The following is a 25,695-nucleotide window of genomic DNA, read 5'->3' on the forward strand; positions in this document are numbered from 1 at the left end:
TCAAGCAGTGGAATCCTCTAATGCAGGGGTATTCAACCTGTGGCCCTCCAGATGTCCATGGACTACAATTCCCATGAGCCCCTGCCAGCGAACGCTGGCAGGGGCTCACGGGAATTGTAGTCCATGGACATCTGGAGGACCACAGGTTGAATACCCCTGCTCTAATGCTCTTGTTTTCTGTTTTGACAGAGTATGTTACCGGGCCAAAGGGGCAAACGGGGTTTCCTGGCCGTCCAGGCATCTCAGGTTACCCGGGGCCACGCGGACAAAAAGGCTACAAAGGTAAGCTGTGTTTTAACACATCACCTGCTGCAAATTTATTTATTTTATCTTGACATTTTTATACTGCTGCTCTCAAAACGTCTTGCGGCGGTTCACAACAGTACAATAAAATACAATTACCCCCCTCCCTAAAAACATCCCTTGTTAGGCTGATAGCAGCTAATTTTTATTAAGAGTTCTAATCTCCTACCCCACCCCACCCCGTTCAGCATGTGGGTCAGAGCTCTCTCTCACTGGGAGCGAGGAACCTGATCTGACCACACATTAAGGGATCCTCCGATGGTGTCACCGAGACCCCGTCCTGCCCGCAACCCTTACGCCTGGCGGAAGATCTCCGTCTTGCCGTAAGCTGACCATTCCGGCAGGGCCCTCAGCTCTTCCGGGAGCTCATTCCACTAGGCTGGGGCCAGGCCTGACAAAGCCCTGGCCCAGGTCGAGGCCAGGCGGACATCCCGGGGGCCTCAATCATACGCCTGGTGGTAGAGTGCCACCTTGCAGGCCCTTCAGAACTGTGCCAGGGCCTGGATCTCGGCTGGCAATTCATTCCACCAAGCTGGATCCAAGGCCGAAAAGGCCGTGGCCCTGGTCGAGGCCAATCGCTCTGCTTCGGTGCCAAGGACTGCCAGTAAGTTAGTTTGATGCTGGGCATGCAAAATTTCACACTGAGCTCTGCCTCCTTTCCCTACGAAAACTCTTGCGCTTGTGCAATACGGAACCAGCGGCATGTGCGGGCCCTGCCGGATTTGCCATCCTTCCGCAGGGCCTGCAAAACGGAGCTCTTCCGCCAGGCCTATGGTTGAGGCCGGTGCCTCCCCCTTTTGAGATTGCCCCCCCCCTTTACATCTACATCAGCAGTGACCCCTGGTTTTTCGGATAGTTCCGCCGCCATCAGGTAGTGTGGGTCGGGTGGGTCGGGGATTGTTTTAGGTGTTTTATGTACTAGGGGTTTTATGGGGGGTTTACATGTTGTTACCCGCCGCGAGCAATATGCTTGTGCAAAAGTTTTTCGCTTCTGGGAAACCGGTGAGACATGTGTTTTTCCCTCCAGGTGAGGCAGGGGATTGTGGATGCGGATCCGATGAAGGAAAAACGGGTCCAGCTGGGCAACCAGGACCCCCAGGTTTTCCAGGCCCACCAGGACCGCCTGGGAGGAAGGGAGAAGTCGGCGACCAAGGCCAGCATGGCGTCCCTGGGTTTTCTGGTGCAAAGGTATGACATTTTTGAAATGCCTTCCTATTTTCCATATTATCTAAGCCAGGGGTAGTCAAACTGCGGCCCTCCAGATGTCCATGGACGACAATTCCCATGAGCCCCTGCTGACAGTGGCTCATGGGAATTGTAGTCCATTGACATCTGGAGGGCTGCACTTTGACTACCCCTGATCTAAGCCTATATAAGAAGGAGTCACATATAAAGATAATAACAGACCCCTTGAATATTGCAGGACCATGTTATACAAAATAGTGATTCCTTCCTGGACTGAGCTTATTATTTTTTTTTTATCGTGCTCTTTTCCAAGAGACTCCGGATCGTGCTCTTTTCCAAGAGACTTCGGATGGCACATGTGGTTCTCCCTCCGCCATTTTATCCTCACAACAATCCTGTGATGTAGGTCAGGTTCTGAGAGAGTTATTTGCTCAACATCACCCGCAAACTTCAAGGCAATATGTCAGGGTATTTGAACAAGGATTTCTGTAGTCTGATACAGTAACCATGATACTATGCTAGCTCTCCCTCATTACCAGCATGATGTAGTGGTTAAAGAACATTAGCCTTTAATCTGGAGAGCCGGGTTTGATTCCACATGCTGCCAGCTGGGTGACCTTGGGCTAGTCTCAGTTCTCTTAGGGCTGTTTTCAGCAGTTCTGTCAGAGTTCTGCCATCCTCACCTACCTCACAGGGTGTCTGTTGTGGGGAGAGTAAAGGAAAGGTGTATAAAAAACTTTTCTTCTATTCTTCTTCCATTCAACTGTTTGGCAGGAAGAGGGAAGGTCAAATAATAATCATCACTAAAAATAGTTGGTGCAAAATTATTTTCAAATTAAGTTGATGACCAAATACAAAAATACTTCTATATGGATTTACTCTGTCAGGAAAAAGAATGATTGGTGTGGTTCTAGAATTGTAGCAGATCCCATGATAAGCCTCATTTATTCTATTAATGAAGGATTTCATGTCATTTGAAAAATTGCAAAATTGTCAATTGTTAACAATAACTCATGATATAAGAATAAGGGAGAGAAGGGGGGGTTGATTTATGAACCCAGGCAGATTATGAAGGCAGGAAGGGATGTCTCAGTGTTTGTCTCTTGTGGCCCTTCCTTGCATACCCAGAGAATTGATGATCACCGCTGTGGGATGGTAGGTGAATTCCCTCCAGGCCAGGCTGGATTCTGGAGATTTTGGGGGTGGGGGATCATTTGGGCATGAAATTGGGGTCACTGTGGGTGGGCAGGTAGTGGTGAGTTCCTGCATTGTGCAGGGGGTTGGACTAGACGACCCTGTAGGTCTCTTCTGACTCTGCGTCTATGATTTTCATTTCTGATGTAAACAGAGATGCAGCCTTGATTGAAATGATTACAAGTATTTCACTGTATGCCAGTGTGGTGGGACTTGAGCTGATTTTTCCTTCCGTTTAAATATCTCTTTTGCTGCATGAACCCGGGGGAATCCGTCCGGCTAACGACATTGCTCCCCACCTTGGTACAAAGCACCTCCCCCAGGTGCAAGAGAAGATCCTCTTGTTATGGTGGAAGGTTCCTTGGCCCAGTAGAAGATGCTGCCATTAGCAGAACAAATTCTCAGGGTCTGCTTTGCGGGCAGAGTTTAAGTAGACAAAGACTGCTTAAAAGAATAAGCTCATGGGCATTGTGGTCCATGGACATCTGGAAAGCTATGATTTAGCCACTCTGCTAAGTCTCTGAAGTGCTGTTGGGCTCAGATCTAGTTCTCTTGTCCTCTGGAACTCGGTTGGCTGCAATTTACCTGATTCTCTTAACCCAACCAGGGATTCCCAGGACTTCCTGGACTGCCCGGACTGCCAGGGCCAAAAGGGGATGCCCGATACGTCACAGAAAAAGGTACACTCGGCAATGCGTTTTCCCTTTGACTATTGCCCACATTGTAGCCTCACGTGGCTTGAATCTGACTGAAGGTGTTTTTTGTTCACACCAGGTGCCAAAGGAGACCAGGGAGACCCTGGGATTCCGGGACCGAAAGGAGACGATGGTTTCCCAGGCAGGGATGGAAATGACGGATTGCCAGGACTTCCAGGGCTCCCGGTAAGTAACCACGGCAGGTTTCACACTAGGGCTGAGCGCTTTAGCGAGATTCGGCCGCCTCGGCGATCACCGAAGCCCGAGGCGGCACATAGGAGGCCACTGCTGCAGTGCGGAGAAGAGGGGTGGCGGGGACGTGCCAGCCGGCGTCCGCACGGAGGCGCTGGCTGGATCGACAAGGTGGCTGAACCGCGCCAAAGTGCTCAACCCTATTTCACACTGGGGGCTCCATGACACTTGCTCTTGCTGCCACCCCCCCACTCCCCCCCCATTTCCCCACCACATCTGCACAAAAGCAAAAGTGTGGTATTAGTTTTGGTCCCTTAGACCTAGCCACATTAAGGGTATACGGATTTCCAGGAAGACCAAGCACTTACCTCCGTTGAATGACAACGTTGAATGATGCCTTCTGCTCTCTTGTGCCCATAGACCAGTGGTGGCCAGACTGTGGCTCTCCAAATGACCATGGACTACAATTACCATGAACTCCCACTGGCAGGGGCTCATGGCAATTGTATTCCATTAAGACCTGGAGAGCCACAGCATGAGCTGGTAGGGGCTCATGGTAATTGCAGTCCCTGGACATCTGGAGAGCCACAGCATGAGCTGGCAGGGGCTCATGGTAATTGTAGTCCATGGACATCAGGAGAGCCACAGCATGAGCTGGCAGGGGCTCATGGTAATTGCAGTCCCTGGACATCTGGAGAGCCACAGCATGAGCTGGCAGGGGCTCATGGTAATTGTAGTCCATGGACATCAGGAGAGCCACAGCATGAGCTGGCAGGGGCTCATGGTAATTGCAGTCCCTGGACATCTGGAGAGCCACAGCATGAGCTGGCAGGGGCTCATGGTAATTGTAGTCCATGGACATCAGGAGAGCCACAGTTTGGCCACCCCTGCCATAGATGGTAGATTGAACTTGGTTCAGAGCTCAGAAAATCTCCATATTTTAATGTCATACAGTTACTTTGTTATCAGTTAATAATATTAATGTTATAATTAGTTATACGTAATGTTTCATGTATAGTTTCTTCCGTTCCATGCAAACCGCCCTGAGCCTTTGGGGAGGGCGGTATATAAATGTGAAAAATGAATGAATGAATGAATGAATGAATGAATGAATGAGTAGTATTAACAGGCAGAGGAGCTTTATGTAAGCAGGTGGCTTAAAAAAAAATTCTCTTTTACAGGGTGATGGTATAAGAGGTGCTAAAGGGGATGCTGGTGAGCCTGGACTGCCTGGCCCTAGGGGCTTTGTAGGTGAAGAGGGTCTGCCTGGCATTAGCTTGCCAGGCCCCCAGGGATATCCCGGTCCTCCTGGTGACCTTGGGACGCATGGGAGTCCGGGTTCACAAGGCCCTCCAGGTCCCCCAGGGACTGCTGCTCAAATAGGTATGCGGAAACATTCTGATAGTATCAACTAGTCAATCACAAGCCCTTCCTTCCTTCCTTCCTTCCTTCCTTCCTTCCTTCCTTCCTTCCTTCCTTCCTTCCTTCCTTCCTTCCTTCCTTCCTTCCTTCCTTCCTTCCTTCCTTCCTTCCTTCCACTATTCTGGACAATGCATCTTTCTCCTTCCTTCCTTCCTTCCTTCTTAGGCAGTTGATTCCACTGCTGAACTAATGTGACTGTGAAATCTTTTTCCTGATATCTGATATCATTCTACATGTAGTTTAAACCCATTACTGTAGGTCCTCTCCTCTGCTGCCAACAGGAACCTTTCCCTGCCCTCCTCTAAGTGACACCCTTTCAAATACGTAAAGACAGCCATCAGGTCCCCTCTCATGTACGCTGGTTTCATATATTATATGCTGTACATTCATTAGATTTCCTAGTCTGTATGTTTTAGTGTCAAGAATCTGATTATTTATGGGCTGTGAGTTGACATGATTTTCTTGGAAGCTTGTGGCTTACAGGTGACCTCAAAATTCTATAAAAATAACCCCCCCCCCTTCTCCTTTTAACTTCCTTCAAGATTGTGGACAAACAGTGCAAGTGTTTTTCCCCGGTGACAGGACACAACCACAACGGCCAGGTAAAATAAACGTGACTAAATTTTTCAAAAAATGCTTGGGAAGTTAAAGAAAAAGGAAACCAGCACTTCATAAGGACTGGGTTGAGAACGCAAGATTTGCATACCCTAGCTGGGCTGTAATTTCACAAATTTGGTTCAATAAAAAGTACTATATAAAAAATATTCCGATGAAGGTAATCAGGATGTGGATACATGAAAGGGTTGGCTTCTGTTCCAGTCCAGAGAACTTCAGAGGTTGGCCGAGTTGATCTTCAGTAGAAGAGCTAGATTTGAGTCCGTCCCACCTTAGAAACCAACAAGACTTTTTGGACATAAGCTGTCATGAGTCAATGCAGGTTTTCTCAACCAGGGTTTCACAAAACCCTAAGGCAAGGGTGGGCAAACTGTGGCCCTCCAGATGTTCATGGACTAAAATTCCCATGAGCCCTTGCTGGCAGGGAATTGTAGTCCATGGACATCTGGAGGGCCACAGTTTGCCCACCCCTGCCGTAGGGCATGACAATCCTGGAAGGGTATCCCAAATGAATGGGAGTTAATTAATTTTAATATAGTTTTAAAAGTTGATATACATCTATCAGGTGATGTGACTATATATGGTCATGTCAACTCGTCCCTCTCCCCCCTCAAAATGGCTAATGAGGAGCCAGGAGGAGCTGGGAAGGGGAGGAGCCCCGGGTAGGCGTGTCCACAGCTGTGCTTCCCCACCATACTCTGCATGATTACACCACTTCTGGGGTTTCTCGAAGCCTAAAGAATGTTCCAAGGGTTTCTCAATGGTAAAATTCAAGAAAGGCTGCTCTAATGAGTATCTGATGAAAGGAACCTCAACTTTTGGAAGCTTAGGGTTGTGCCCGGTGGCGTCCGAATCGGCCGTTCTGGAACGGCCGATTCGGACGCCGCCGCACACAACCCTCCGAAAACCTACCTTGAGAGGATGTCATTACTTTAAATCTTAGGAGATAATTATTCTGTTCCCAGCCAGCCTCCTTTCCTTCCCCCTTCAGTATGTTCCTTTGTATTCCATGTGCCCCTGCTGCCAATACAAACCAGGCCTTGGGGCACATAGGCCATATCGCCTTATGTTTTACGGCAGGATTACTTACTGAGCGGTAGGTTCATGTTCATTGACCAGAACTCCTCAGTCTGTGCCGTTTGTCTCTAGGTGCTGGCTGCCCGACAGGCCCCAAAGGAGCTCCAGGAAGTCCAGGATCACCAGGACAAAGAGGTAAAACGCTCCTGTCATTTGGGGCTTTGTCTAGTGCAGGGGTAGTCAAACTGCGGCCCTCCAGATGTCCATGGACTACAATTCCCATGAGCCCCTGCCAGCATTCGCTGGCAGGGGCTCATGGGAATTGTAGTCCATGGACATCTGGAGGGCCGCAGTTTGACTACCCCTGGTCTAGTGCATCTCTGTGGGCACAACTAGAGGGGATATTGGCCCTGGGCTCACTCAGCTCTGTTTTCTTCATTGGCTGAGGTTTGTTAGCTGTTTTTGCACTGCAGGGCCTTTTCAGTGGTAGCCTCAAGATTATAGAATTTCTGCTTCGGAAATGCCCATTTTCTTCCTTCCCTGCTACTTTTCCCACATCAAGTTTCTGACAGCTATTAGGCTTAGTTGACCGATGGTAGACTGATCGCTGAATGAGGGTTGTCGAATCTTCCTTCCTGCATTGTTGTTCACTTAGTTATTGGTTTGTTTATTTGCTATATTCATTTACTATATTATATATTTTATATTATTTATTAACTGTATTATTTTTACGGTTTCCAAGTTTTGAGGACCCCTGTGGGCAAAGAAAGAATTTTAAAAATGGTTCACAAATATCTTAAATACATAAAGAGCATTCTTGTGTTATTTAAACGTTCCATTACAATAAATCTGCATAGATTTAGCTATGTAGAGCAGCACTGGCAGAACAGTGATTCGGTGGACAGTAAATTCGTATTGCCCATTTCTTGTAATAATGAACTCACACCCATTCTGGATTTAGGTTTCTATCCTTCCCTCCCACTCACCCTTCAAAGCTCACACCTGCCTGTGTGACCTTCTGATATGCCCAAGAGCTCTCTTACCACCTGTGATCACACCTGTGTGCAGCCCTTTCCCCATTGGCCCGGACATCATAGGGGATGGGGGCCTAGCAAGGGAGTGGGAGGAGGCCACAGCGGAGGCCTGCTAGATGCCCTGGACCTTGGCAACTGCCTCATCTCAAGGTATACTAATGCCGGCCCTCAGTAGATTGGCAGTTGCTTGAATGCGGGGGCAGCAGGGGGGCTCCCCGTAACTCCTCCAACATGGAGAAGCCAGTTGGGTGTATGTGTTTTTGCGATGTATATGCTCATCGTTTTAAATTTTGCGTCTCACCTTCCAAAATGTAGGTGTGCTTGGTGCAAAAGGGATTCCAGGAGACTTCGGTCTGGATGGTCGCAAGGGGGTCGCAGGTTCCCAAGGGGACCCAGGCCCTGAAGGTGTAACCGGTCCTCCAGGTATTGCAAAACCCAACACATGATCCAGTAATGATATTTGTGCTGAGTTTTCCATGGGTTTCCTTCCATGGCCAGTGGTTGTCTGTTCCAGGTGAATGAGTGGAAATTGTTATAAAAGAAGATGGAGTTATTAAGCAGGGAAAGGGACAAAAGACTGTTTAGGGGGAATCTGCAAAAGGAAGTCTTGCCTCACTAACCACCTGAAGTTCTTTGAGATATTACATGCATGGACTTTCAAAAGGCTTCTGGCAATGTGTTTTTGAATCACAGTCCACTTCATCAGACAGATGAAGGAAAATAGCACTAAAAAGCCTTGAAGGGAAGGTTGGGTGGGGGAGTCAAGGCTTGGTATGAATTACATGGAACTCTCATGGGATTCACACCTATTCTTTCCAGTTCGGCCCCTTTATTTTTTTTTTTTTACATTGAAAGACTGATGGCTCAGTCTGTAGCATAGTCTCATTTGGAGTACTATAGATATTTTTCAAATATTAATTCAGACAGATTCTTTTTTCCAGCTATCCAAGATGACCAGTCTGAAAATCCTGAGAATACTTGGGATTTTTTGGGAATACCAGATAGCCATAGTTAGAGTGCATTTAAAGGGTTACCAGCCACTATTAATGCCTTTGAAGGGAACTCTCCACTTGGAGAAGGCATTTAAAGGGCCTGGGAATGCATTTGAAGTTGATTTGCACCACCGCGACAGCTTGTGAAAGGTATTTAAATGTTAAAGGGACCATTTAAATGCCTCCCCCCCCTTCCACTGGAATAATGGGGGCACATTCTTTGAGGGCTCATAGAATTGGACCTCCTGGTCCAATCCTTTTGATACTTATGGGTTTGTTTGTTTGTTTGTTTTTTTAGGAGAGGCACCAACAGCTATTTGGGAATTTGGTGCCTCTTCCTCAAAAAACAGTCCCAGATAGCCGCAGGTCAATTATCCATGGATTGGCTCACAATCAGTTCTCCACATTGATTGACTATAATGGTCCTGATAGGCTATAATGGAGCTGAAAAAGGTCAGCATTCCTAAATATTACCAAATCCAAGTGCCATACCGATTTTGGGATTCATGAAATATCGGTAAATAATGTTATTTTTCAGTTTCATTAGACCCAAACTGGAAAAATATAATTTTGGTTGAGGCCAGCGGAAGATGAAGATCATGCCTCCCCTCCCCCCCCAGGTTGAGCCAGGTCATCAGGCTATACCCCTTCCCTGAGTCAGGGAGTAACATCTGGAGGGTGGGAATAGGGTTTTTTCACCTCTTGGTTAATTGATTGTTGGGAATCTAATGGGTTTTATTAGGAAAAGACTATTTTAACCAGCCGTGAGCTGTCTTTCAGGAGTGGTGGACTAAAAATCAAAATGTAAATAAATTGGGGGGCACACCCCCAGTGCACACACCCCTATATCTGCCTCATATTGAATCAGACCCTTGGTCCATTAAAGTCAGTATTGTCTACTTGGACCAGCAGCAGTTCTCCAGGATCTCTGGCAAAGGAGTTTCACATCGCTAATGGGCTGGTCCATCTATTTGGAGATGCTGGGGGTCAAACTTGGAACCATTTGCATGAAAATGTTCCACTAAGCCACAGCCCCCCCCCCCAATGTGGAATGTATTAAATATTGCTATGGTGGATACCTTGTTCTACTCAGGATGGTCATTCTGCTCTATTTAGGATTTATTGGACCCAGAGGAAGTCAAGGCTTACCAGGATTACCTGGGGCAAAAGGTGTTCCAGGTACTCCTGGTTCATCAGGTTTGCCAGGTGTACCAGGAGCAAAAGGAATCACAGGAGATATCCTAGGAGCACAGCCAGGCCTCCCAGGAGATGCTGGACAACCTGGATTCCCAGGACAGCGAGGCCCCCAAGGAGACCAAGGTGTACCAGGATTTAGAGGTAATTCTTGATTTGGCTATTGAACAGCTAGAAGAAGTGGAATGACATGAACGAAGTCTAACATACTTTACGGTTATCTCAAAAATCTCCTTTTGGCCTGAAACAAATATAGCCCTTTACCTACAGGATAATAAAATTAGGACTTGCAGTTTAGATGTACAGATTCTCACAGCCTCTGAAAGGCTCAGGGAGGATGGTCCAGCCTTGGAGGCTGATAGATCTCAAGGGCTTCCTGTTGCCTCTTGGGGATTTTCAAGTAGCAAAGGTTGATGCCCCTGTCACAGCCCTGGTTGACCTGTGGAATATAAAGATGACCTGGATGGTGGATATAGTTGTTCTGGAGTGCCTTCTTCCCATTCACAGGGCACTAAATGCCCCTTGATTTACCAAGGAGCTTAGGCCAATGAAGTAATTGGTTAGAGGGCTGGAGCACAAGCAGAGGAGAAACAACTTGAAGTTAATATGTCCAGATGAGAGGTGCATCATGATGTGTACTCTGCAGTAATGATGACAAGTGGAGCAAGTTCACTTCACCACCAACCTTGCATCCACACAACATTTACCACTGGAGTTTTTCCAGATTGTGAAGGTGTGGGAGGGCTATTCTGCCTGAGGACAACGTGATTATAATTGTGCAGCCCACTTTGTCTGGGCTCAGCCCTTGCCCTTCATGGCTGCATCAGGGCTTGGTCAAGTGGCTCCAGGAGGGTGTAGTTCCTCCTACTTTGAAAGAGAGAAGTCAGAGACTTGAAGAGGGCATTCTTAGACTTAAATGATCTGCCTCCTGATGGGCACTCTATTTGCTGGAGTAGAGACAGCTTTGGGTAATCTTGGAGGAGGAGGAGGATCTGGACCCATTTCAGTCCAGATTCAGACTTGGGTTTGGGATGGAGACTGCCTTGGAAGCTGTTCCTGACAATCTTCATCCAGAAAATTATGGGGCCCCGGGCCACCCTCTCCCGCCACTCCGAAGCAGCGGTCCGCAGCAGCCGGAAGGTTGCGGACCACTGATCTAAGGCTGGGGTAGTCAACCTATGGTCCTCCAGATGTCCATGGACTACAATTCCCAGGAGCCCCTGCCAGCGAATGCTGGCATGTGCTCCTGGGAATTGTAGTCCATGGACATCTGGAGGACCACAGGTTGACTACCCCTGATCTAAGGAGGGGCCACAATGGAAAATATGTATAGCTTCCATTTCCATGGCTTTAAGAGTCACTGTTTTCAGCTAGTCGTTGGCTTTTTTATATTTATTGTTAGGTACTGATGGAATTCCAGGTCCACCTGGAATCAAAGGACGGCGTGGGTTTTCGGGTCCTCCTGGCGTGACAGGTATTCCGGGACCACCGGGATCATTTGGATTCCCTGGAATGCCAGGCCCACAAGGATCTCTAGGAAGAACCGGTTCACAGGGATTTACTGGTGAGAAATTCTTCTGCATGCCAAGCTAATGCTCTGCCACTGAGATATGGCCCCTCCCCTAATTCTTAGACTATTTGGCCAGGAGTAAGACCCATTAAAAACATGGGATTTACTTTTGAGTAAACCAGTTTAAGATTGGTTTCAGATTTTATTGCCCTTATATATTTAAATAAATAAAATAATGTCATCCTCTAGCAAAAAAGAATGGGTGGGGGGGCTTGTGTGGGTTTATGATTTAATATCCAGATGACTTAAATGTAAAAGTAAAGGTATCCCCTGTGCAAGCACTGAGTCATGTCTGACCCTTGGGGGTGACGCCCTCTAGCGTTTTCATGGCAGACTCAATACGGGGTGGTTTGCCAGTGCCTTCTCCAGTCATTACCGTTTACTCCCCAGCAAGCTGGGTACTCATTTTACTGACCTCGGAAGGATGGAAGGCTGAGACGACCTTGAGCCAGCTGCTGGGATCGAACTCCCAGCCTCATGGGCAGAGCTTCCAAACAGCATGTTGGCTGCTTTACTGCCCTGCACCACAAGAGGCCTATATCCAGATGACTTACTCAAGCCATAAAATAAACTAAGGAATACAGTCTCGATCAGGAAGGGGTTTTTTCCCCCTTTAGCCTTAGCAATCTTTGTCATTTAGAATTCACTCCATGAATTTCTTCCAGGCCACACTTTGGTTTGGGAGGGGGACATAATTTAGGCACGGAATTGGGGTCATTGTGGCAGGCAGGAAGTTGTGAATTTCCTGCATTCTGCAGGGGGTTGGATTAGATCAGGGGTCCCCAACCCCCGGTCCGCAGCCCGGTACCGGGCTGCAAAGGCCATCGGAGCGGGCCACCAGCAGCCGTGCCTGCCTCCCCCCTCTGCAGCGAGAGGGGGGGAAAGAGGCCAGCACGGCAGCCGGCGCAGCAGCCGGCGTGGCAGCTGGCGCGCCAGCCAGCACGCCAGCAACGCTAAGGCGCAAGTGCGGAACTGCCACGCGTGCGCATTTGCGTCCCTGGTGGCCAAAACGCGCATGCGCGTCAACTCTGCGCATGCGTGTTAGCGCCACCTGGTGGCCAAAATGCGCATGCCAGAGGCCGCTGGCTGACTCCCACCCCCGGAGGTGGTCCCCGACCAGATGAAGGTTGGGGACCGCTGGATTAGATGACCCTGGAGGCCCCTTCCAACTCTATGATTCTAATGGATGCTGATGGTTCATGATTTGTTCTGATTGTTTTTCTCCCCCCCCCCCGATCTTAACTCAAAATGTCTACAACGGCAGTTTTCCATTTGTGCAATCACACCCAACCTTTCTTCACTTTCTTTCCCACGTGACTGTTTATAGGTCCTCCTGGATCTCGAGGGGATTCGGGAGACCAAGGAGCACCTGGCCCTGCGGGCATAAAAGGTCTTCCTGGTACCAAAGGTGAACCAGGTTTCCCTGGCATCAAAGGCAGAGCTGGTGAGGCTGGCCCTTCTGGAGTAGATGGGATGCCTGGACACCCAGGTCTGAAAGGTAAAGCACAGATCCTGAACTCAGGAATGCATGATTAGCTGCTCTAAGGGAAGCCACTTTGGAAAAGAAATCAGTGGAACACAATCTGGATTGTGGAACAGATGGAGCTATTCTACCAGGCCAGATGGAGCTACTCTACCAGGCCAGATGGAGCTACTCTACCAGGCCAGATGGAGCTATTCTACCAGGCCAGATGGAGCTACTCTACCAGGCCAGATGGAGCTACTCTTCCAGGCCAGATGGAGCTGTAGCTCCTACTAGGCCAGATAGAGCTACTCTACCAGGCCAGATGGAACTACTCTACCACGCTAGATGGAGCTACTCTACCAGGCCAGATGGAGCTACTCTACCAGGCCAGATGGAGCTATTCTACCAGGCCAGATGGAGCTACTCTACCAAGCTAATGGTTGGGGCCCAAAATAACCAACAATAAATGGGTGATGAAAAGATCAACGTTTTGATGTCAAAACCCCCTTGATTGGGGAATTTTGTTTTAATAATGTTTTAACTTTAACTTATAATGATTTTATGATGTTGTTTATCTACCCTGAGCGGTACTGGGAGGGAGGGCTAGAAAACTAAAGTATTTATTTATATTTCTCACGACGCAGCTTGAACTTGGTACTTATTTTGGTAAATGTCAATATGAATTTTTCAAATAGACAATTTTGCGTCAAACCTTGTAAATGGGAAAATGAAATCCAGCTTGTTCTTTGCCGCAAAGAATGGAGCAGGGGCAAACAACTGATTCCACGTGGGAGGGATCTTCACCTTTCGCATTCCCTTTTTCTCTCACAAGGCCTCAAAGGTTCATCGGGCATTGGAGGGTTTAAAGGTGCCATGGGCCCCAAAGGATGGCCGGGGTGGAAAGGAGTCCATGGAGAGAGAGGCCTCGATGGGCGACAAGGATCACCAGGGCTGGCCGGTGAAGCAGGACAGAAAGGTACTTCCTTTTGCTTTGACAAATGTTACTCTAACATCTATTGGATGGGTTTAGTTTAGTCTTTCCCCCCTAATCTAGTGCATTTATTTAGGCGAATGCTAGATTTGGCTGCCTCCTATGTGAAATAAATGGAGAACAATGGAGAACAATGTGTAATAAATGGAGAACAATGATTCTATGATTCTATGAATTGTTCATCATCCATCTTCTGTGCAGTCTCACATGGCCCTGCCATCGAAGAGCTCTTTACAGTTAAAAGCCTACAGGGGGGGGGCTGCAGACCAGAGTCAGTAAGCTTGCTTCCATCCAGGGACCACACGTGCCCATGCAGCAGTACCCCACCCTCAGTTCCTCTTTTGACGCTGAAGGAAGAGGTTGTCTTTTTGGAGTCTCCAATTTTTGCGCTAGTGAGAAATTTTTTTCCAGTTGTCTGGGATTGTTCTGTTCTGAGTTATTATCATGGCTCAGAAGGCCCTTTTCAAAAAATGCACCATTGTGGAGTGAAGATGTCCCAAACAGATGACTACGACTTTTGTCCGCTTTATTTGGATGAAAGGCACAACATCCCTACATATAACACCTGACAATACTTCACTACCAAAGCTCAGGGGATAAGGTACCATAACATAAAGCAGCATTGTGGGGGAAAGCCCTCAAAGCCTCAACCCTTCATTGAAGTCAACCCTGGGAAAATCCCCATGCCCTCGGAATCTGCCTACTGGATCCATGTCGTAGTGGGTCCGATATGGGTTGTGCTCCCCTCCAGCTCATCACACCTCATCTGAGCCAGTAGCTAAGAGTGTGAAGCATGAACCCAAAGAACAGGATAAATGCAGAGTTGCCTCTCAACAATATGCACCAGTCCTCATTTCTGAGCCTACACCAATCCTTCAGGAGAAGCCTAGGACTCTGTCCCTGGGTCCAGGATCCCTTACAATTTCAGTCTCGAATGGGGAAGTAGAAGGAGGCTTACCAATGGAACAAGTCCCCCATTACTTTAAATTGGAGCAATGGTTCATTGCTTGCAGCCACAACTACCTACGTGACCTCTGGGCATTTATTCCCCATAGGTGACCGTGGAGTGCACGGCCCACCAGGAACGCCCCCAAAAATCATGGCAAGCATGCTCCAGGATGTGAAAGGTGAAAAAGGAGATGAAGGAAAAGCTGGGATCGAGGGATTCATTGGTCCCAAAGGTAAGGAGCAACTGCAACACCATTGGGAATGGGGATGTTATGTTAGCAGTCAGACTCCTTCTCTCATTGAGGGTCAGTTTATCGATAGAAAACCATAAACACCTTCCTTCAGTATCATTTCAAATACTAAAAGCTGAAAATGGCCGAAAATGACCTAGAAATAGATGTCAGGAAGTTCATGAATCCAAATACATTGATTGACCTAACAGGACACAGAATGGATACCATCCAGAAGCCTCCAGAGACAAGTCTGGACCTATAGTTTAGAATGTGTGGAAAGGAATGACTGACCGACTAACAACCTACTCTTCACTCCAGGGAGATGCATAATTTAGGACATTAGGTCCCCCAAGAACATGGTTAATAATCATCAGTTCAAATCTCATATTCTCATTTATTTATTTGTATTTATATACCACCCTCCCTTTCAGCTCAGGGCAGTTTACAGAAAATATTAAATGAATAACAGTGTACAGGATAAGCTTGGTAACTGACAACAGTCTTAACATCAGCAATTATAATGTAACATATAATTATAATCTGTACACCGCCCGTGGCGCCGCGGGCGCCACGGACTAAATAAAAGAGTAAGGGGTTCTGGGGCGGGATGTGTCCGGGATGAGGAAGGGTCCGGATTGGACCCTTTCTCATGACAGACACCTGGAGGGACCAATCGGCAGGCGCGAAGCGCCTGCCGATTGGTCCCTCTGATTCCCAGCAACTGCGAGCCGCGCGCAGCGCGGCTCGCAGTTGCTCCCGGCCTGACGCGGTGAGAGGCGCGAAGCGCCTCTCGCCGCGTCAGACCGGCCCCCGAGGGAGACCCCGGCAGTCGCGCAGAGCGCGGCTTCCGGGGGCTCCCTGCCCGGCGGCCTCACGCGGTGAGAGGCGCGAAGCGCCTCTCGCCGCGTCAGGCCACCGCCACCGCAAACACAGGACTCCAGCCGCACACAGCCTCCGAGGCCCAAACAAAACCCGGAGCAGCCATTTGCCCCTTAAAGCCGGCGCGCCGGCGAGAAGCGGCAGGATCAAAAAAAACAAAAACCCGGAGCAGCCTTTTGCCCCTTAAAGCCGGCGCGCCGGCGAGAAGCGGCAGGATAAAAAAAAACCAAAACCTGGAGCAGCCATTTGCCCCTTAACGCCGCCGCGCCGGCGAGAAGCGGCAGGATAAAAAAAAACCAAAACCCGGAGCAGCCATTTGCCCCTTAAAGCCGCCGCACCGGTGAGAAGCGGCAGGATAAAAAAAAACAAAACCCGGAGCAGCCATTTGCCCCTTAAAGCCGGCGCGCCGGCGAGAAGCGGCAGGATAAAAAAAACCAAAACCTGGAGCAGCCATTTGCCCCTTAACGCCGCCGCGCCGGCGAGAAGCGGCAGGATAAAAAAAACCAAAACCTGGAGCAGCCATTTGCCCCTTAAAGCCGCCGCGCCGGCGAGAAGCGGCAGGATAAAAAAAACCAAAACCTGGAGCAGCCATTTGCCCCTTAAAGCCGCCGCGCCGGCGAGAAGCGGCAGGATAAAAAAAAACCAAAACCTGGAGCAGCCATTTGCCCCTTAAAGCCGCCGCGCCGGCGAGAAGCGGCAGGATAAAAAAAAACCAAAACCTGGAGCAGCCATTTGCCCCTTAACGCCGCCGCGCCGGCGAGAAGCGGCAGGATAAAAAAAACCAAAACCTGGAGCAGCCATTTGCCCCTTAACGCCGCCGCGCCGGCGAGAAGCGGCAGGATAAAAAAAACCAAAACCTGGAGCAGCCATTTGCCCCTTAAAGCCGCCGCACCGGCGAGAAGCGGCAGGATAAAAAAAAACAAAACCCGGAGCAGCCATTTGCCCCTTAAAGCCGGCGCGCCGGCGAGAAGCGGCAGAATCAAAAAAAAAACCAAAACCTGGAGCAGCCATTTGCCCCTTAACGCCGGCGCGCTGGCGAGAAGCGGCAGGATAAAAAAAAAACCAAAACCTAGAGCAGCCATTTGCCCCTTAAAGCTGCCGCGCCGGCGACAAGCGGCAGGATAAAAATAAACAAAACCCTGGAGCAGCCATTTGCCCCTTAACGCCGCCGCGCCGGCGAGAAGCGGCAGGATAAAAAAAAAAAAAAACCCGGAACAGCCTTTTGCCCCTTAACGCCGGCGCGCCGGCGAAAAGAGCCTCCCTGCTTCGTGCCTGCCGAACCGCCCCCCTCCAACCTTGCCCGGCTGCTGAGAAGACGCGCCATCCCCGGCCAGCCCCAAGAGGCAGCAAGAGAACGACGCCAGGGCCGCGGCTTGCATGCCCTGCCCACGACCGCAGACTGAAGAAAAATCCCGACGCGAGAGCCGCTGGCCGGCGATCGCCAGAGAGCCGGTGCCCGGAGGACAAAGATGCCGGGAGAGGCACCCGGCCCCGCCCACCCGTCCGCGCACCCCGCGCCATCGCTAGCCGCCCGACCCCGCTCTCTCCTGAGCCTACCCTCTCCAGCCTCGCCCAGCTTCGCCCACCGCCGCCATTGGCTGCAGAGCCACCCAGATGACCCAAAAGCCTCTGCAGCTGCTACGAAGACGAATACGCCCCACCCACGACCAGGCCCAAGAAGCGGAGCCCGCCAGCCGCGCCCGCCTACCGCCACCAGCAGCAAAACAACAACGTCACGCCCGCGGCTCACGTGCCCTGCCAAGAGCCACTGACCGCCCAGAAAGCCCACTGCGAGAGACGCTGCCCCCCCCGCCGCCGATCTTGAGAGGGCTGCTGCCCCGAGGATGTGGACGCCGCAACAGGCACCTGGCCCCGCCCGCACCCAGCACCGCCGCCACCAATGAGCTGCCCAACCTCGCACTCTCCCGAGCCCACCTCTGACGCTCCGTTCTACGCAGACCCCACCAACGGTAGGTAGGCTCCAAGCACGCCACCTGGCCAGCCTCACCTGCGGGGGGCCCGGTTTGGATGCTGCCAGCCGGTCCGGGAAGGGTCTCATGGTGCCTAGCTCCCGCTGTATTTAGGAGACAGCGGGCTTATTTACTAGTCCTAACATAAAACCAGTCATAGCATGACATAACAGGTTTAGGTGATATTTTGTCCACAATTCCATAGAGTGTGCTTGTCTGGATATGTATTTTGCCCTTTTATATTTTCTTTTAAATTAAAAAAAAAACACCTTTCCAGTGAACCCAACCTGGCTTATTTCAAAAGTGGTCTTCAGAGAACAAACCCCATATACATAGCTGGAGAACCTCAGTTCCCCCCACTCCCAGTTTTGTCTCCTTTAAGCTAATTTCCCCCCACTAATTAGGAGACTGCCCCCAGGATGGCGTGTATGCCTTCAACCCTTTGGCTCAGTATTTGTTTACCATTGTCGTCACACTGTTCATCACGTATTACAAAAACAATGGTAGATAGAAAGGACTGTCACCACTGATTCACAGTGATTCTCGGGGGTTTTCAGAGCAAGAGATTAACTGAGATGTTTGCTGTTGACTTCCTCTGCATAGCAACCCTGGACTTCCCTGGAAGTCTCCCATCCAAGTGCCAACCAGGGCTGGCCCTGCTTAGCTTCCAAGACCTGACGAAATTGGCTAGCCTAGTCTAGGCCATCCAAGTCAGGGCAATAAAAGGTTATAGTTTGCAAATAATGAAATCAAGACACCATACAAAAATTATTTCGCAAGATACATTTAGGACACGCCTTACAGCAGGGCATCATTGTGTGGCTATCCATTAGGAAAGTTCGGCAGGGTGCTTCTTTTACAAGTTGGTGCTCTTGTGGTCGAAAATAGGCCCCTCCAGAAGGCTCTGGCAGCTTGATGGAAGCTCCATTTCCTTTGAAGTCATCATTTTCCAACTCTTTGTTTTCAGGCAGTAAAGGGATGCCAGGCTACCCTGGCCAGATTGGAAGACCAGGCTTACCTGGAAGACCAGGTTACATTAAAGGCTACAAAGGAGAGATTGGGATCAAAGGCGTCAAAGGCTTTCCAGGGTATCCTGGTACTGAAGGACCTCCGGGTATTCCTGGCTTCCCTGGAGCCACCGGAGGTCGGGTAAGCAAATACCATTTGTTTGTTTGATTTTGTATTAGCCATCTTAAATTGGGGGAGAGCCCAAAATAGTGAATTATTTTCCTCCTGTCTCAGGCCCTGATCCATGCTGTCCCCATCCCCAACACCATGAATCATAGAGTTGGAAGGGACCTCCAATGTCATTAAGTCCAACTTCCTGCACAATGCAGGAACTCACAACTACCTGCCCACCCACAGTGACCCCAATTTCATGCCCAAGTGTTCCCCCCCCCCATCACCAAAAACCTCCAGAATCCAGCCTGGCCTGGATTGATTTCATCTACCATCTCACAGTGATGATCAGCAATTCCCTGGGTATTCAAGGAAGGGCCACAAGAGACAAACATGCACATCCCTTCCTGCCCACCCACTCACAATCTGCCTAGGTTCATAAAAATCAGCATTTCTGTTAGATTACTATTGAGCCTCCGCTTAAAAACTTCCATAGAAGGAGAACCCACCACCTCCCGGGGAGGTCTGTTCCACTGAGGAACCGCACTAACTGTCAGGAACCTCTGGATGTTTAACCAAAAATTCTTTGGAATTAATTTCAACCCATTGGTTCTGGTCTGACCTTTTGGGGCAACAGAAAACAACTCTGCTCCATCTTCTATATGACAGCCCCTCAAGTATTTGAAGGTGATTATCCTATCACCTCTTAGTTGTCTTCTTTCCAGGCTAAACAGACCAAGCTCCCTCAACCTTTCCTCATACGTCTTGGTCTCCAAACCCCTCACCATCTTTGTAGCCCTCCCCTGGAGACGCTCCAGTTTCTCTACATCAGGGGTAGTCAAACTGCGGCCCTCCAGATGTCCGCGGACTACAATTCCCATGAGCCCCCTGCCAGCATTTGCTGGCAGGGGCTCATGGGAATTGTAGTTTGTGGACATCTGGAGGGCCGCAGTTTGACTACCCCTGCTCTACATCTTTCCTCAGTTGTGGTGAGGAAAACTGAATACAGTACTCCAAATGAGGTCTAACCAGAGCGGACTAAAGCGATAACATCACCTCACGTGTTCTGGACACTATAGTTCTTTTAATACAGCCCCAAATCCCATTTGCCTTTTTAGCTACCGAGTCACACTGCTGACTCATGTTGTGTCTGGTCTACTAAGACTCCCAGATCCTTTTCACACGTACTACTGCCAAAACAACTCTCGTCCATCCTATAGTGATCCATATGATTTTTCCTACCTAAATGAAGAACTTTGCATTTATCACTATTGAAATTCACTTTATTCATTTTAGCCCAGTTTTCTAGCCTGTCAAGATCATCTTGTATTCGGATTCTGTCTTCTGGTGTATTTGCTACGCCTCCCAGTTTAGCATCACTTGCTAATTTAATAACTATCCGCTCTATTCTTTCATGCCGGGGTCCTAATAAAGAGCTGAGAACCAGTGTCCATGTCTACCTCTGAACCCACAGATCTAACAGGTCCCCTCCTTGGAGACCTGCAAGAGGCGTTGCAAGGCCAGCTTGCTTGCCAGGGCTTTTGTGGGGGTCTGAATGGTAGGCATCTTTTAAAGGAGGGAAGGGGGAAGAGATATGGGATTTGCTATTTTATTTTTGGTCTTCGCTAGAGATTTTTTTAAACCGTTATTGTAAGCCGCATTGAACTACGAGGACAGGTGGAATACCAAATTTTGTCTGAATAAATAAAATGTTCACAGGACTTTCTAACCCATAGCTGCTTGGACATAAAATCCTTTTGATACTGAATACTGGGGAATGTAATTTTTCACTTTCAACGTAACTTCTTTGGAACAAAGTCTTCCAGTTGAAAGAAAGACAAATAACCAAGGCTAAAATATTTGTGGCATTTTCATCTGTACCGTAACAGCGCTGATGTGTCATATCTGTTCTGCTCAATATCCTAATTTTGCCTTTCAACCATGTGACAGGGCGACAAGGGGATGCCAGGGACTATCGGGACATTTGGTGAGAAGGGTCTGTCTGGTGACATCGGTGAGTTCCTTTGTACTCTAATCGAGCAGAGCTTTTAAGAGTAATTCAGCCTTTTTCAATCTTTTGACCAGGGAAGAACCCTTGAAATGTTTTTTTCAGGCTTCAAGGAGCCCCAGAACTGGTGTCAGCTTCTGGGCCCCCAAGAGTGAAATGTCACCGGAAATCACACCACTGTCCATGTTTACATGCAGGCTCAAGGAGGACTGAGGAGGGAGAGACAGGAGGTGGTTTAAAGTGGGAGTAAATGTGCAGGCTCCACACCCTCCCAGTCACAGAAGCCACGAGAGATCTCATGCCTGGGAAGAGAAGCAATGGAAGCAGCTAGTTCCTTAACTTGTAACCCAGTCCATTATTTATTTCTTCAATTCATTACCCGCCACTCCGGAGGTGGCTCATGGCGGGTTACAGACGTCCAATAAAAATTCCAGTAAAAACCCCATTAAAACGGACAGCAAATACAATAAAACCCAAACAACGTGGCAGTAAAAAGTCCAGAAACTCCTCCATTCCCTCCTTACCTTCATCTATGGAGGGATGGAAAGAGGGTCAGATCGTAAGACTAGCTGCTGGCTGACCAAGGGGGGAGGTGATCTTCTGCACTACCCTGGCCTCAACCATAGACCTGGCAGAAAAGCTCCATTTTGCAGGCGCTGTGGAATGTCGAAAATTCCCGCAGGGCCTGCAGCTCACCCGGGAGCTCATTCCACAGGTCAGGGCCAGGAACGAAAAAGCAGTACTATGCAAAGGACTCTTCAGGTAAACACGAGTTAGTCTGTGATTTGAACATAATTTGTGAACTACTTATGTGGGGGGGGGACTTGTCTATATTCGTCGTATTTAATGAGTAGACCTGCCAACCTCACTGTTTGCAGCCAGACATTGCTTTTTTTAAAAAGCCCAGAAGAAAAAACTCTCTTTGGTTCACCATCTGGAGATGTTTCTCTTCATTCAAACACATTCAAAGAAATTAGGATCAACTCAAGTTCTCTTCCGACCATTTTTGGAACTCTATACCCTCATGCAGGAATTTCCAGGAAGTCTCACTTACTTGCCAAGATCTAAATTCATGTTGGTAAAGACTAAGCTCTACAGCTAGTGATTTAGAAGAAGAAGAAGAAGAAGAAGAAGAAGAAGAAGAAGAAGAAGAAGAAGAAGAAGAAGAAGAAGAAGAAGAAGAAGAAGAAGAAAAGTTGGTCCTTATATGCCGCTTTTCCCTACCCGAAGGAGGCTCAAAGCGGCTTCAAGTTGCCTTCCCTTTCCTCTCCCCACAACAGACACCCTGTGAGGTGGGTGAGGCTGAGAGAACCCTGATATCACTGCTCAGTCAGAACAGTTTTATCAGTGCCGTGGCAAGCCCAAGGTCACCCAGCTGGTTGCATGTGAGAGAGTGCAGAATCGAACCCAGCATGCCAGATTAAAAGTTCGCACTCCTAACCACTACACCAAACTGGCTTAATTATTTCATTACATACATACAGCTCTGTGCAGTATGGAAACTTGTTCCTAATCAGCTAATCAAAAATAAGATGAATTCAGTAGGAAGATTTCCGCAGGCTTCTCAAGGCATCGGTTGCAAATTCGCCTCCCCCTCCCAGTTTGTTCACTTCCTTTCAGTCTTCACCTTTCATTTTGTGTTAATAGTGCAAAGTCATACCAAAGTTCTCATTTCTGCTTGGAAAAAAAATGTTCAAATATATATATATATATATATATATGCAAACACCTTGTTAATTTATGCTTCTAACAGGTAGCACGGGAGATACTATAAATTTACCAGGAAAGACGGGTCCTAAAGGAGAGGGGGGTGTTGCTGGATTCCCAGGTAAAACTCTTTCACTGCTGTTATTGATATGACCACCGGGGATCACCCCCCCTTTATTCATTCCCGATAGCAGCATGATAGTTAGAATTTATGCATAGCTGTTCTGAACTTCCGCATTTGTGCCCACCAGTGAAATGGTGTGACAGTTCCCGCTTGCAGATGGGGAAATAAGACTGAAACCCTGCCAACACTTCTGCTGTGTATGATTTTGGAATCCTTGAAGTAGCACAAATGTTGACACATCTCCAGTTATGCGCCTAAATATCAAAGCCGTTATCCTCTTGGAGTCCAGGAGTATTTATTACTGTATGACGTGTGTAGTATAACTGGGAGATCTGAAGAGTGTCTGGCAGCCAGTGAAGGAACGTTTGGAGGTGGCTTGCATTGCCTGCCTCTGTGTCACGACCCCTGGTGTTCCTTGGAGGAACTACCACCCAAACCCTTCAAAGACCCCCATCCAAATACTAGCCAGGGGTAGACAGACATATCTTTATTACGGTCATAGACCAGCAAAGTCAAAATTAGCAGTTTCTCAGTTACAAAAAATAAAATAGCCCAAAACATGAGCTTACTCATAAAACAACAATATATAAAACAGCTTAGACCAGTGGTCCCCAACCCCCGGTCTGACAACCGGTCCCAGTCCGTAAATCAGTTGGTACAAGATTTTGCAAGATTAACTTACATTGATTGTTTTTTTTCCTTTCTTGTCAGGTGGCAGAGGCCGAACAGGAGAGAAAGGGGAAAGTGGAGATCCTGGTTCTACAGGCATTGAAGGAATCAGGGGCACACCAGGAGAACTTGGCTTAAGAGGACAAGAAGGTACTTCTTGCCTTTTACACAGCTACTTATAAACACTTTTCATTCCCCCACGGTTCTTCTGAACATGGTCTCAAGCAAAATGAGCATGAAGTTCCCGCCACGGTTATGTATCACAAGGAAGGGGTGGTTCTGCTTTCCTTGGTACACTTCTTCCTCCCCATCCTTATTCCTCAAAATGATACTCTGTCCAACCTGGGCATGTAGAAGAAATACTAAGACAGGTTTCTTCCATTTCCGAAGTGTTGCCCTTCACTGGGTCATGAAGAGGGGTGGCGGAAAGTGTAGTCAAGTTCGTGTCGACTCATGGCGAACCTTTAGGGCAGCCTTTTTCAGGTTTTTTACCATTGAGAAACCCCCCACAACATTCTTCAGGCTTTGAGAACCCCCAGAAATGGTGTGATGGTGCAGAGTATGGTTGGGAAGGAGACCTCCTCTCTGCGCCGTGGTGCTGGCCGCCTTGGGCTTCGGTGATCGCCAAAGTGGCCGAACCGCACAACCCTAGTTTGAATATCCAGAACAGTTCTAAATATATGAAATATAAAACCAATGTACAGTGCATTCTTGAATCAAGGGGAGGGGGGTTCAGTCCTTTCCCCGCCAAACTACCAAACAACTTGGGGCTTGCAAGAAGATGGAGACAAGAAGACATACCAAAAATAACAGACTGGATAGAAAAGTTGGGAGAACTGACCAAAGTGGCAAAGCTTACTAATCTAGTTAATGGAAGACCAGCAGAGGAATTTGAAGAACAATCGGGGGTATTTCTCACAGTATTTAGCCAGATACGTATATATGTATTAACTAAATATGTATTAATATTTATTCAGATACGTATAGGTATTAACAAATATGTTAGTAGGGTGAACTGACTTGTTATGGAACTATAATCTTTTGTTCTTTCTTATTTCTATTATTCTTGCTCTTAAATAAAATAAAGGCTGGACTTATCCAGCAATTAAAAAAAAACAGAAAATAAACAAAAACAAACAACTTGGGGCTTGCTGAAAGACAAACGGAGCTGTCCAGGTTCTACAGGGCCTGCAAAACAGCACTGTAAAAGGGGTGACAGTGTGACATTTTCACCTTAGTTTTTAAATTTTATTCATTTATTTATTAAGGGGTTTATAAACCGTCCCTCACGGACATACCGTCTTGGGGCAGTTGATAGAATCAAAACTCAATAAAACCAGTATATCCCACGTAAAACAATGTGAAATAGTTTTAAAAGTTTGAACCACAAATTGAATTTTCACTAATATTTGGATTGGATAACAATTGAATGCACACAAAGACATACTGCTTATTTTTTTTGTGTGTGTGCCATGTAGGTTTCCCAGGACAGACTGGGGAACGAGGACCAGCAGGGAATCCCGGAATCCCAGGATTATCAGGTGAAAAAGGAAGTCCTGGCCTGCCGGGGCTTCCAGGACTGAAAGGTAAGTTTAATTAGTCAGTCAGTCGGTTTAATTATTTCATTCATACATTATGATTAATTTTAAATGAATTAAGAACTCTGTACTCCATGCTAAATTAGGGAGTTGTGCCTTCTAGTGTCTTTTCACTAAATATTTTCTGGGGTCTTCCATGATGGGCAATCTCCCTTTGGCTTGCTTCAGTTTCTGTTCCCATTTTGCATTTTTGCCTTGCGAGTGTCCAAAACCATCCAATGGAATAAGGGAGCCCTGGAAAACTACATTTCCCAGAGTTCCTTACACATGGAATGCTGCTGTTGCCACATGCTAGAGGGCCTGGAGGAGGGAGGGAAGGAATAAAAGATGCCTGGATTCTGCCATCGCCCCAGGGAAGAAAGGGCCTTCCCCAGTCAAATCATAGAGTGGGAAGGGGCCATACAGGCCATCTAGTCCAACCCCCTGCTCAATGCAGGATCAGCCCAAAGCATCCATGAGAAGTACATGTCCAGCCGCTGCTTAAAGAGTGCCAGTGAGGGGGATCTCATCACCTCCTTAGGCAGTCAGTTTCACTGAACTACTCAGACAGTGAATTCTTTTTCCTGATATC

General features: G+C 48.1%; 1 protein-coding gene across 1 annotated transcript in view; it reads left to right on the forward strand.

Annotated features, from left to right (window-relative positions):
- Positions 1 to 25,695, forward strand: part of COL4A2 (collagen type IV alpha 2 chain) — a 155,851-nt gene that overhangs the window by 108,884 nt on the left and 21,272 nt on the right. The window contains exons 20-37 of the mRNA XM_077314453.1: positions 190 to 282; positions 1,331 to 1,491; positions 3,290 to 3,362; positions 3,457 to 3,563; positions 4,751 to 4,952; positions 5,534 to 5,593; positions 6,756 to 6,818; positions 7,973 to 8,080; positions 9,766 to 9,987; positions 11,246 to 11,407; positions 12,741 to 12,911; positions 13,711 to 13,854; positions 14,925 to 15,050; positions 18,867 to 19,048; positions 20,969 to 21,032; positions 22,780 to 22,854; positions 23,569 to 23,676; positions 25,005 to 25,112. Of these exons, the coding sequence (XP_077170568.1) occupies positions 190 to 282; positions 1,331 to 1,491; positions 3,290 to 3,362; positions 3,457 to 3,563; positions 4,751 to 4,952; positions 5,534 to 5,593; positions 6,756 to 6,818; positions 7,973 to 8,080; positions 9,766 to 9,987; positions 11,246 to 11,407; positions 12,741 to 12,911; positions 13,711 to 13,854; positions 14,925 to 15,050; positions 18,867 to 19,048; positions 20,969 to 21,032; positions 22,780 to 22,854; positions 23,569 to 23,676; positions 25,005 to 25,112 (2,229 nt within the window). The remainder of the gene's footprint in view (positions 1 to 189; positions 283 to 1,330; positions 1,492 to 3,289; positions 3,363 to 3,456; positions 3,564 to 4,750; positions 4,953 to 5,533; positions 5,594 to 6,755; positions 6,819 to 7,972; positions 8,081 to 9,765; positions 9,988 to 11,245; positions 11,408 to 12,740; positions 12,912 to 13,710; positions 13,855 to 14,924; positions 15,051 to 18,866; positions 19,049 to 20,968; positions 21,033 to 22,779; positions 22,855 to 23,568; positions 23,677 to 25,004; positions 25,113 to 25,695) is intronic.

This window comes from Paroedura picta, chromosome 1, assembly GCF_049243985.1.
Source record: "Paroedura picta isolate Pp20150507F chromosome 1, Ppicta_v3.0, whole genome shotgun sequence".
Classification (NCBI taxonomy): Eukaryota; Metazoa; Chordata; class Lepidosauria; order Squamata; family Gekkonidae; genus Paroedura; species Paroedura picta.